This window comes from Aspergillus nidulans, chromosome V (assembly GCF_000011425.1).
Source record: "Aspergillus nidulans FGSC A4 chromosome V".
Lineage (NCBI taxonomy): Eukaryota > Fungi > Ascomycota > Eurotiomycetes > Eurotiales > Aspergillaceae > Aspergillus > Aspergillus nidulans.
Window position 1 is genome coordinate 2281328 of NC_066261.1, and position 12145 is coordinate 2293472.

Sequence of the window (12145 nt, forward strand, 5' to 3'; positions counted from 1 at the left end):
TCGGCTTCTATATATAACATCATCAGAACAGAGCTTATATATATATATAAAGGATATATGGGGGTCAAATTTGCGGCGTTATTTATCTAATTTGTGCTGTTGGCAATGAATAGATGGAAACCCAATTTCTTGACTTCATAATGAACGAAGTGCGCGAGCCTGCTCCGATATCAATATGTCACATCTGGAATAACGACATAGATTGATCCCAACTGTCCGCAAGTAACGCCAGCCAGTACCCACTAAGCTGAGCATAAATCAGGAATTTCCACATGGAGAAGATGAACAACGGTTATTCTGAACCCTGGCAAAGCGGGACACAAGGAGAATATGCAAGGTTGGGATTAACAGTGAGAAGTAAGGGGAGTTGGAGTAGTAAGGGTGGCTGATAAAAAATTTAAGAAAAAATGATATTTGATAAAGCTTAAAATCAATGGTAAAATCAAATACCAGGAGATGGCAGATCTGCTTGTACCCCAGAGATCAGGAAAGGCGGAAGTCAAACAGACATCATTCACTGCGGTCGCGTTCGCGGAATCGAGACACGACAGCATTTTCAACTCCCGTGACCGGATCTTCCGTCAGTCCACCCTCAGACTTTGACTTCTGACGCTGTATTGAGGTCTGTAACCTGCCTACTGCTGAGACTGGGAATAGTCTGGCGATAGCGAGCTTTCGCACGCCTTCCTCTGCCGCTATGGTCAGAATCAAATTTACCGGCCCACCAACGGCGGTCCGGCCGCAGCATGCTCAGGCTCGCGCCGACTTGCTTTCAGACAAAATAACTGCTGCGTCCTCTCCGCCAGTCGAACCACAAACTGCGGCAAGTGCCCTGACAAATGTGAGTCCGGAGGATGGCCTCGTTATGCAGCAGCAGCAAAGCCTGGAGATGGTGAAGATCATGCTCCATGTATCCGTAAGTACTCCGCCCCCGGATTGCACCCCATACTAATAGTTGCTATATGTAGATCGGAACTTTGTTTTATCTACGGTTCGTCTGGATATCTTGCTCTGCTGCCCTTAGAGCTAACGTCTTCTAATCTTTAGAGAGTTTTTACCGCTGCAATGTTTCGATGATCGCGATCTTAAAACGGCGCAACGGCAGCAGAAGTTCTCATATCGGGAGTTCATCGATAACGACTTCAACACCAGTGACCCTAACAGGATTGCCAATGGCACATTTGGAACAGGCAAGAGAGGGCAGCCGTTAAAGATCATTATCCGCAACTCCGAACCGAAGGCCGACATGATCCTCAATGTTTTGGTATGCCATTCGACTAATGAGCGCCGAGCTTACTGACAGATCTAGGAAATGGGTATTTTTGACGCACTTAGCAAAAGTGTGCTGGAGGCGATCCAACTTACCATCATTGCGGACAAAGAGGCACCCGAAAATGTGCTTGAGTCATATACCTTCTCATTCAGGTATTCTGAAAAGTTAGGGGACTTGAGCAAACGCCTAGAAAGCCTATCGATACAGCCATGTGGCTATGTGGCTAATATGAAGTCTGCTTACACAGCCAGAGCAGGGCTAGAGAGCATTGTTAGGCGCTTGATAACCCTCAGCTCCTTTCTCCCTACTCTTCCGAGTGAGCAAACTTACAGGTCTTCGTTTTGACTGCTGCTAACGCAAGCAGATAAACGTGCGCTTGGGGTCCATCTATTTTATACCGATGACTGCCCTCCTGATTACGAGCCGCCTGGTTTTAGCGGTGCGAAAGATGATATCATAAAATATCCACTGACCGAACACTGGATAAAAGAATCTCAAGCTTGTGGTAGGATGGAAAGCGGATGGCATACGTACGTACTATTGAACAGTTGTCACGAGCCATCACTAACAGGCGCAGCGTTGGCCTCAAGGTGACTTCTCTCAAGTGGATTGGACCAGAGCCGGAGGAATCAGAGTCTATACCACAGATACCAGCTCACATCGAATATACGGATGCGGTGACCCGAGGTGAGGATATTGGAATTGAGGATGAAGAGAATAAACTGCCAAGTTCCCAAAGCGAAGGTATACTTGTTGCCGTCTCTGTTATACTTTGTATGAGTTGCTAACTCGTGTGTCGCAAAGTCGGAACCTCGCAAGAGGCGACGCAGGACGTTGTTGAACGAGAAAGGCTACAGTCGATGATGCCTGTAAGAACAGCTGTGATTCTATCGTCATGCCCGCAGCTAACCGAACCTACGCAACAAGTCCCAGGAAGTGCAGTCTTCAAATATGGATTTAACTTCGACGCAGCCCGTCAAGCCGTTGCTCACCACGGGAAACGGAGATACTGAAACAATAGGCAGTATCGAGAAGTTTGTTCTTCGTGAAGAAAAAATTGCGGAATTGCGCGAGACTTCTAAAGCACAGAAAGTGAACGGTCAGGACCCGTTAGCTGTTAGATGCCAGTGTGACTGGAAAGGAGAAGAGGAAGACATGGTATGCAGAGAACTGCTCGCTAGTGAGACCGCGCTAAGCCCAATAGATTATGTGCAGTTTCTGCCATACACGACAACACCGACTTTGCTACGGTTATGTGGAAGCGTATAAGTTTGGAGTTTCCGACGTGCACGCTTGTTATCGATGCTTGCTAGAACCGAGCGAAACCAAGATCCTTGAGAGCTTGAACAATGTAGTGCTAGCTCGAAGGGCTTTGACATTGATCTCAGATGAAGGAATTCCTAGTTCTAACATGACATTCGGCGAGAAAATCCGTAAGTTACACAGGATATTGTTTGCAATACTGCACCCTAACATTGTACAGACTGCAGTGACAAGGCCGTTGCCCGACTAAAGGAGTTCCTAAAGAGGAAGGGAATCTTTCATTCTCCGCCTGGGTCCACGCCCAAGGAAAGCGTACGAAGAGGGCTGCCACCGTATTGCATTCCTGATAAAGAGAGTGTCCGGAAAACGATCAAGCAGGATATCATGCATCCCATGGCGAAAATTCAACACCATGTAGGTTTCCTTCTCTGAACCATTTTCACATGTGCTAAACTATTTAGTACGCAACACAATATGTCCCTCAACCCATGGAGGCACTCAATGCTCCCTTCATTAGCGGAGCTGACGGCCTGGGCAAACTAAGTTCTCAGACGAATGTCATACCAGAGAGGAGCAACAGGAGAGATGAACAACGAGCAAACGACCGCGACAGCTCCATTGACTCACCTCATCAAGCTTCCAGCTCTCAGCGTAGGACGAGATCGTCCAATGCCCAAGCCCTGCTCACGCCACAACCCGTCAAGGACACACCGGGACCGACGCGTAAGAGAACTAGGTCCTCCCAAATCGGCCCTGAACCTCGCCCGATCACTCCATCGCAGTCAACAACCACTGACCTTGAGCGCGAAAGCGAGGGCCACCGACGCAGCGACCGTCAAAAGAGACGCAAAGTTAGCAATTATTCTAATTTCATTGACGTTGGCGCGGAGACAAGCGGAGACGAATAACCGCGTCATCGACCGCTGTCTACTACTACATTAAGGTTACAAGATGGGGCTCAAGCATGTTTGCAAAAGCGGGTCTGTGTCTACGTTTCAGGTTCACTTTCGAACTGTCCGTCGATCTCGAAGAGTTGAAACTGAAATCCAGTAAATCATATGCCGGCCCACAGCAAGTACCAACTAATTGTCATTTCCGAGCAGTTGACAGGGGCTCGAAACGGAAAACAGCATATCTTTATTGCAGTTTGAGGGAGTAAATGGACTGGATTTCAGTCCCAAAAGAGGATGAGCGTGTACAATATAAGATTGCCAATATTTCTCTATACCGCATACGGAGGCTGGTTCTTGCGGGTTTACGGGAATTTCAACCCCATGTGTGTATGTTAGTGATGGTTAGTGAGTCGATAGTCCAACTAGCAGGTCAAGCTCGCTGCTTATGGCTGAGGATTAGCCTCCAGAGTTCGTGATCTTCGAGTATAAAGTTTAGCTATTTACCAGTACCAAATCTCCGGGATCGGATTATCCCTGACTCAGTCCTTCCTCTTTGATGGGGTTGAACACTAGCGCGAGCTTGGTGTAGTAAACAATAATGAACTGGATTCTGTTCCAGCGGTGTAGTGTTGGAATGCAGTGATTGTTTTCTCTGTGCTAGGTTATAGTATGACGTACTGATTGCCCTACCATTTGCTACCATACTACACCTGCTGAGTAATCTCTGGTTTGTAGATCAACCGTCTCATCTGAAGGCTGGAGCAAGGATGCCGCTGGAGAAGCCGGCAACTCGGTGTTTTGTCGGCCAGCCTCTACTGAGTCTACTTTGCATCGATGGTCGCATTCAAATAACACCCGTCACCCCAGATCCAGTAGTATTATCCATCTAGCGGACCAGCCGCTGCTAGCTCAGTCAAGGAGTGAGACTAGCTGGCAGATCGCACTGACAGGTTCACGGTTCATACTGGGGATATGGAGTTGCCTTGGCGATTGAGCGAAGGAGTCTAGGACCTGACCAATAGAAGTACCCACATCACCGACATTCTACAGAGGATCATCATCTCTTGCCATCAGGGATCTGCACTGAACAGATCCAGATGGTGACTGGTGTTAGAATTAGCGCGCGCTTTAGGGGTCGGACGAATTAGCAGCTAAGATTACCCGCAGGATGTGAAACTGGCAGTGGCACTGCCATCCTCTGAGCCCAGGTCGAGATGCAGGGGTGACGAGTATCGCGGATTCGCAAACTCGTTCTATTTCCTGTGCAGGCAAGCGGATTGTGGCTTGTGGCTAAGACTGTCCGACGCACCTGGCTGAAGTTGGCGCGTCTAATTATAGCCGACACAACGACTTCTGGTTCACCGTTGAAGGATGCGTCTCCTGAGTCGTACAACAGTCAGACTTATGACTCCTGTCTTGACTAGATCTCCAAGTCTAGTCCACCCAAGGCTCACCCAAGGCTAGTCCAGATGGGCGCATTTGGAGATTTTGGCTCATACGATATCCGCGGGGCGAATTCAGACGGTACCCCGTAGCATCCCCTCTTTACAAGGAAAACTATATCCAATAGTCCAGTACATCACTTGCAGTAACCACCAGCAACCATGCCTACGGTGCCTCGGCACCTATCTTGGCGCGGAGCACGATATCGGCATACGAGGCAGGCATAGCGCATTGCGGAGTCGGCGTAAACACATGACCGGATTCAGCTGCGCAATAGGACTATTACTGCTGCCTCGGAACCCTCATGCGTGGTTTCGGCTATCAAAACCGAACAAACAGACACATTAGAATACCATCAGTCTATCCACCAGTCCACTCAGAGTACTTTGGAGTAGTCTGACAGTCTGACAGTCTGCAATCTGACTGCAGTCTGCGGGCGTCACGGAGCGCCTTAATCGGGAAGAGATCCCCCTGCGAGTGGGCTGGTCGCTGTGGTCGGACTATTGAATTTGAAATAATACAGATTACTGGATCCACTATCTATGGTCAGTCCCCTCCACTACTAGCCTGGGCTGGCGATCAGCAGGGGCTCGCGGCCTCCCATTGGCTGGTAACGAGTTCATCCTAGGTGGGAGGGATGGTGATGGATCGAACATCTTTCTTGTTACTCATTTCGCGTTCTCGATCAAGAGATTCGAGAGTGTAAGTGCAAGCTCAGCTGGAGCTCGAACCCTTGAACTAACCCCTTTTCTCGGGTTGGTCCGTTTCATGTGCTGAGTGAGAGATTGGGACTTCTCCAGGTCGGGCAGCAGGGATTCTAAGTGTTACAGTAAATCTCCGGTCGCTTGCCGTATGCAGCTCGGTCTTCAACGGTACGGTGGCTCAATTTTGGTAAACAGGGGTACGTACCTTGCTGTGTCGCGTGGCTGGGCACACGGCACACGTGTTTGAGTACGTCGACCCGCGGTGGTATGTAGAGTTGTACCACGAAGTTTGGCAAGCCCCGACAACCCGGTTGAAACTGGGAGGGGGCAGTCTAGAAAAGGTTCAAGTCGAATGAAGAAATTACTCTGATTAGACAGCCAGCGGAAAAAAGCAATTATCGATTGGTGGCGTTTCATGCTGGTCCTTCTATTTTGGTGCAAGTCTGCAGGAGAGCCTGGAGAGCGAAGAGCAAATCAGCCACCGTCAGGTCTGACAAACATGAAGCCATTCTTGTTTCGGTAGGCTAAACTCTACAGTGTACGGAGTATAGACTTTTGGATTGGTGCAACGAAACCAGTTCATCCCGCGTCTCTCTGAAACGCGCGCTGTGTATCCATGGATACGCTCCACGACATCCTGGGGAACTACTGTGGGCAACTCTGAGCAAGTCTGCACCAAACCGTGCCCGCGTCTCAGGGACCACGGCTCCTGGACGCCGATTGTCGTAGGAGGGTCACCACTTGGACTACAACTCGTCGACTGCAATTCTGATCTCCAGAACCGTCCCTGGCGACGTAGTCAGAGTACGGTTCAGTCCGGAGACTACAGGACAGGATTCAGGCACGCAGCACAACCTACGCCTCTAAGGGTGAAGATCGCTATCCACCGGCTAGCCTATTGATAGATCAGCCAATGTGGTTTCTGATCTGGTGTTGGCTGCAAAGCCATTGCAAACGGGTCATCGGAGTCTGATCGCCCCTTAAAACATGACATCCACTATGTCAGTCGAAAATCATCGGGTGGGCATACCCCTTGCCTACCTAGGCAGTCCGTATGCCGTGCAGCAGCATCCTGTACACTGGATCTGGATATTGTAATGGGCGAATCTGGTAAAGTATTGGACGTGGTTAGAATGTGATGGGTGTGCAATTACCGAGAACGTCAGAAGTTTTGCCAAACCGCCAGAGAGTGGGCTGAGTGTTCAGTGCACGGGCGGATCGGGTTCGATTTTAAATTGCATATTTCGTCTCGACCCGAAGATTAATCTTCCCCCTCCCAGTCCCCAGTGATTGTCACGTATTATTATTATCGTTAAAAGCGCTTGCGTTGCCGCTGGTGCTGTCTTCTGGCATTTCACCTATTTTCCCTCGCTTCTGCACCTTACTGGTACCTGGCCAGCCTCCCACCTCGTCACTCTTTTATCTTCGCTCACTCTCCCCTTAGCATTGAGGCTTCTACAGAACACCCATTATCCTTCGTTTCAACGCAAACGAAATTGACAGAATTGGCAATCACAAACTCGCTATTACTGGTGCAGGCACCGTTGGTTTCATGACATCAATCCTATGCTTCACCGACTTTGGTAGTGTGGGGAAGGCATCATTTTCTGGCTGAAACACTGCCCGAACCACTGTGTACCGAACCGTACCCGAGCAGTTCACGAACACCTTTGCCGATATATGTCAGGTTCCTCCAGCTCCAGTTTGCCGCCGTAGGGACGAGCTCCTTCCCTAGAGACATTGACCAAGCCCCTCTGAAGGGCATATCCGTTCATAATGCCGACTAATCCTTTCCTCGTCCCACCGCGGACCTCGAGCATCAATGTTCGTACCGGCGACGCTGGCAACAATCGGAGAGACCACAAGACCCGTTCTATGCACAAGGCCCAGAAGATCTTAGGGACTATGGATATTGCCCTCGATAACGACTACCATAGACCACCGGATAAGAGAGCTAGTAGAAGCGCCGGATACCTGAATGCACGGGAGACTACACATCAGCATGAGGATGAACAGGAAGCATCGCGTCCCGCGAGCGTCCGGGTTCAATCATCCTCGCCGCAGCTTAGCCAGGAGTATCGAGACCAAGCTGATTCGACTTCGGCTTTCGCGCAGCTGTCCAGGAAACTACACCTACCCGGGTCATCCTCTGGCATGAATGCTCGATCTGGTTCGCGAGGGAATGCCGATCCAAGCGCCAGCCCCGGTAAAGACCATGCCGCGGCCGCCGATAGTCGGACTGTTCCGGAGGGCGGACTGAATCCAGCATTCAAACAACCCAAAGGACCAATGAAGGACACCAAACGGAAAGGGAGACCTCCAAGGATTGATCTTTCTTTGCTGTTTCCTAAACCCCAAACAAACACTACAACTCTTCTTTCCCCGCAGCGAATGGTTACATCACCGTCCGCTGTCTCTTTCACTTCCGAACTCCCTGCCGAGCATCACACCTTGAAGGCATACAAATCGGAAAGCCGTCTGGCTGGAAAGAGACTCACCAAGGCGCCGCCTCGCCAAAGAGCACTCAGCCGCCCGGAGGAAAATATGCTACCGCTCGATGACCTTTCAAGTCAGACGGCTCCACAGCGCCCTCCATCCGTGTATAACCCTACCATGGAACGGACAGTTCGTACCACCGATATGGACCGCGCCCTTATGAAGAACCTCGATGCCGCGCCAACGCCACGATCTCCGGAACGTGCATTCAATTATAACCAGATGAATTTCAGTCTGCGCGGCAGAGAACAACTCCTGAGATGTGACTCCAGCTTCGCGACAGATAAGTCTGGAGAATCAGCACATTCGTCTCAGCGAACTTTACGTGACCCTGCGTTGGCCAAAGCTCTGAAAGACGGCCCTGAACTTGAGCCTTCGCCATTCCATTTTGGCCTGCCCGATAGGGCTCCCCGAAGCAAAGGCAACTCCATGTCCAAGAAGAGTAGCAGAAGCACTCTGAAAAACCGAGACTTGACCACCTCGAGTGTGCTTTGCCTTTCCTCCTCTGAAGATGAAGATGACGAACCGCAGCCCGCCAAGTCCCAGTCCGTGCCGGCCAAAAACAGGAGGGATAGTGTCAGTACATATGGTGGTTACGAGGCTGAAATATGCACTGCTGCTGCTGCGCATACTATCAGAGGAACATTGAGAAGTGTAGAACGGCCCTCTTCGAGCACTACTAAGAGTTCACGTGCCAGTTCGAAGCATCTTCGAGCTCCTCCCTTGGCTAATGGAAACAATCAGTCACGCCGTTCAAGCGGCACTCCGGCCCCCCTCGAACCTGATTTCCTGCACAGCGACCCGATTTTCGATCAAAGCAAGGTCCAGACAAGAGCTTCGGGGTTGTCACAGAAAGAGGTCAACAGGAGAAGCCGCCTTATAGCCGTGACCAGGCAGGAAGAGCGCCTTCTGGACTTGATGAGACAACGACAGGGCAAGATTACCCCGAGCATTCTCAACGAAAATATCGATGTCGATCGTCGGTCGATGTTCTCGAATTTCTCGGGCCCTTCTCGAAACTCATACTACTGCACCGACACCTCGTTTTTACGTCTTAGTGCTTGCATTCCTCCCGATTCGGCACGTGCAAGTCAAGTCACGATGAAATATAAGGATACAGCCGCCTTGACTCCAACGGCTACAGACTTTGAAGCTGACGAGACAGCCACAAAGTCTGTCCCGTCACCGCAGGCCAGCTTATCCTCAAAGAGCCTTCCTTCTCCTGCTACCACTTCTACGTCCCCTCTTACGCCAACCCTTCCTATTCACCGCTTCTCGCCCCTACCGTCTCAAAAACCTCCCCCGCGTCTACCTCCCCCTCCCATTCCCGACCTTCAAAGAAGCCACTCGAGAAGACGTACAGACAGCAGCGGCGCAATTGTTCTGGATAACCCTACCGAGGATACCAGACAGAGCGGCGAATTTCCTGTCTGGGCACTGGGATGGGCTAATGACAACAATAATCTGACCGCGGTGCATTAATCTTGCTGCCCGCCATACTATCTTTTCATTTCCTTACTATCTAAATTTTCTGTCTCTCTGTCTCGGCGATGCGCGAATCGCATCATCCCTTCCCTACTTTCTATTATTTCTGGCGGTAATGTCTTTGCTATATCCATGATGCCTTGGTTTCCTGATTCCCATTTGTTGCATGGTTTTGACCTTTGGAAGCATTTTTCAGTCGTGGGAGGTCTCGGATTTGATATCAAGATTAGAATAATATAATGTGTATAATGGCTCAGTCTGTCTCGCTCCACTACTCACTAGTCATGGTCAATACTTTGCATGTACGGTGAGCTTGCCACACCGTAAAACTGAAGTGAATAGTGGACATCGCCGATCTCCTTGCATTGTGACCTCTGGTCATACAAGTCGATGAACCCTAATAGTCAGACAAAACTGCCTTGGCGGTGGATGTCCGGGTAACGTCATCTTATTATCAGCGGCGGCATCTGCAAAAGCAAGGGTTCATAATACCGCCCACAGCTTGAATCAAAGTGCGAAACGTGTTATGGAGTTTGTTCCTCTCGAAGTAAGTGGCAGAGATCAGTCGCGGCCTGCGCTGATCCCTCCCAAATGTGGATTTTGGCCTGAACTTGACGTCAGGGATTTGAGCCAATTGTGTGTTTGAACCAAAGTTCCGCTAAATTGCTAAATCCAGGGGAATCGTCCGATCCCCGTGAGTCAATCCCATTATCCCACACCGCCCGGGGTCGAGGTCGACTGCGGACAGTAACGGACTAGTCCTCACGCACACTCTGCATGAAATAGTCCGGTGGCACCAAATTCAACCCCTGTTACGATACGGGGCGATTTCTGAGCGACTTCACTTGTGATAGTCCTACGTTCTTTCACGGCATTTGAGCGTGCTTATAACTGGAAAGCACAGCCAGCTAGCTATCTGCTATCGACATGGGCGAAAGTGTCCAGCGACGGTCATCAGGGCCGGGGGCGGCTTGGAAGCATGGCTCTTGGGTGCTGGTGAGTTGCTAATTTGAGCTCAGGAAACACTCCTTCTGCGGTATCAATTCTCTTTGCTGATTGACTTCTAAATTATCATGCAGTTGACTATACAATATACCACTTTTGTGCTGGTTTGTTTCCCCGCTCAACTCCCACGGATTTTGACAATTGACTGATTCTTGTCGCGTACAGTTAGTACACTATTCTCGAATGATGCCCCCTACCGGCGGCAAACGATACCTTACATCGACTGCCGTGTTCTTTAACGAGGTTGTGAAACTCGCCATTTCCCTGACGCTGGCGCTTTATGAAGTCTCCAAATCCGCACCTCCGTCGGTGCCCGCGACATCCCTCCTCTCCACTTTAGCTGCGGCTATTTTCTCCGGTGACAGCTGGAAATTAGCCATTCCGGCTGCTCTATATACGCTGGCCAATTCGCTACAATATATTGCGCTATCGAATTTACCTGCGGCGACATTCCAGACCTCGTACCAGTTAAAAATCGTCGTGACTTCTGTGTTTAGCCTCGTACTGCTGCAGAGAAGTGTTCCTCTGCGCAAATGGGGACTGATACTTCTACTGATTGCAGGCGTCGCCCTTGTTAATGTTCCTGTTATCACCTCGGATGAGCTCTCGCTCGATAATGGAGCGACGCATTTCGACTTCCCGCGGTCTCTTGAGGAGTGGAAGTCGGTTAAACTCCAAGGTCAGGGTTTGCGCAAGCGCTCTGCGACGTATGAGGGAATCGAAGAGGATATTTTGACTGCGACTCCGTCTATGGATCGGATTGTCGGCATCCTTGCTACTCTCGGATCCTGTGCTGCTTCTGGTTTGTCCGGAGTATACTTCGAGAAGGTTATGCGGGATAGTGCAAAGTCTACGTCGCTCTGGGTTCGCAACGTGCAGATTGCGGTCTATTCTATTTTTCCGGCGCTGTTCATTGGTGTAGTGTTCCTGGATGGCGAGAAAATCGCTAATGGTGGAGTGTTTGAGGGGTACAACTGGGTGGTTTGGGCTACTATCATTGTGCAAGCTCTTGGAGGAATTGCGACGCCATTCTTTGTTGGGCCGGCCTTCGCGGATGCTAGAAATGTCGCTTCAGCTACCACGATCATCTTGACTTCACTTGGCAGTGTCTGGCTATTCGACTTTGAGCCGACCGTGACTGTAGGTTCTGTTATTTATATCAAACGAGGCAATGCTAACAATTGTTCAGTACCTCGTCGGCACTTTTGCAGTTCTTGTGGCTACATATCTTTGTGAGCTCCCAAGCTCAGACCCTAAGCTCCGCCCACCGCCAATCCGCGTCGCGCGCTATGAGAAGGAAAGCAAGAGTGACCAGGCTTCTCCATCTTCTTCATCTCCCCAAGAAATCTCCATCAAGCTCCCGACTACACCCTTCTTGTCCGACGCGGGAATATCTACATCGCGACCCACGTCCCCAGGCGTTACGAGGTCCGGTGCCTCAAGGTCTTCAAACGGCGGGTACTTTTAAAGCTTAACGATTTATCTGATATTGACGATATGGTTACGAGCGTCTCATTTACGGTTACTGCGTGGAATCCAACGTTGTGTTGGTTTGTCTGATTGGCTGTTCTGTTTGGAAGTAA

The 12145-nt window shown here is 50.2% G+C and overlaps 3 protein-coding genes across 3 annotated transcripts, besides 1 other annotated feature; all 3 read left to right on the plus strand.

The window, feature by feature from the left end:
* Window positions 1-12145: part of a sequence feature (contig 1.94 1501..523724(-1)) that runs on past both edges of the window.
* Window positions 698-3444, plus strand: ANIA_05516 (putative meiosis specific protein Hop1; the record flags this gene model as incomplete). The annotated part of the gene is made up of 11 exons (XM_050612316.1): window positions 698-916; window positions 969-991; window positions 1048-1264; window positions 1310-1589; window positions 1638-1803; window positions 1845-2017; window positions 2078-2142; window positions 2201-2431; window positions 2478-2706; window positions 2757-2950; window positions 2998-3444. 11 exons carry the CDS (start codon window positions 698-700, stop codon window positions 3442-3444), a joined length of 2244 nt encoding a protein of 747 aa, XP_050468255.1.
* On the plus strand, window positions 7353-9868 carry ANIA_10689 (uncharacterized protein; the record flags this gene model as incomplete). The annotated part of the gene is made up of 2 exons (XM_050612317.1): window positions 7353-9545; window positions 9815-9868. 2 exons carry the CDS (start codon window positions 7353-7355, stop codon window positions 9866-9868), a joined length of 2247 nt encoding a protein of 748 aa, XP_050468256.1.
* ANIA_10676 (putative UDP-galactose transporter) lies at window positions 10485-12030 on the plus strand (the record flags this gene model as incomplete). The annotated part of the gene is made up of 4 exons (XM_658027.2): window positions 10485-10553; window positions 10637-10666; window positions 10728-11702; window positions 11752-12030. The coding sequence occupies 4 exons, from the start codon at window positions 10485-10487 to the stop codon at window positions 12028-12030; spliced, it is 1353 nt and encodes a 450-aa protein (XP_663119.2).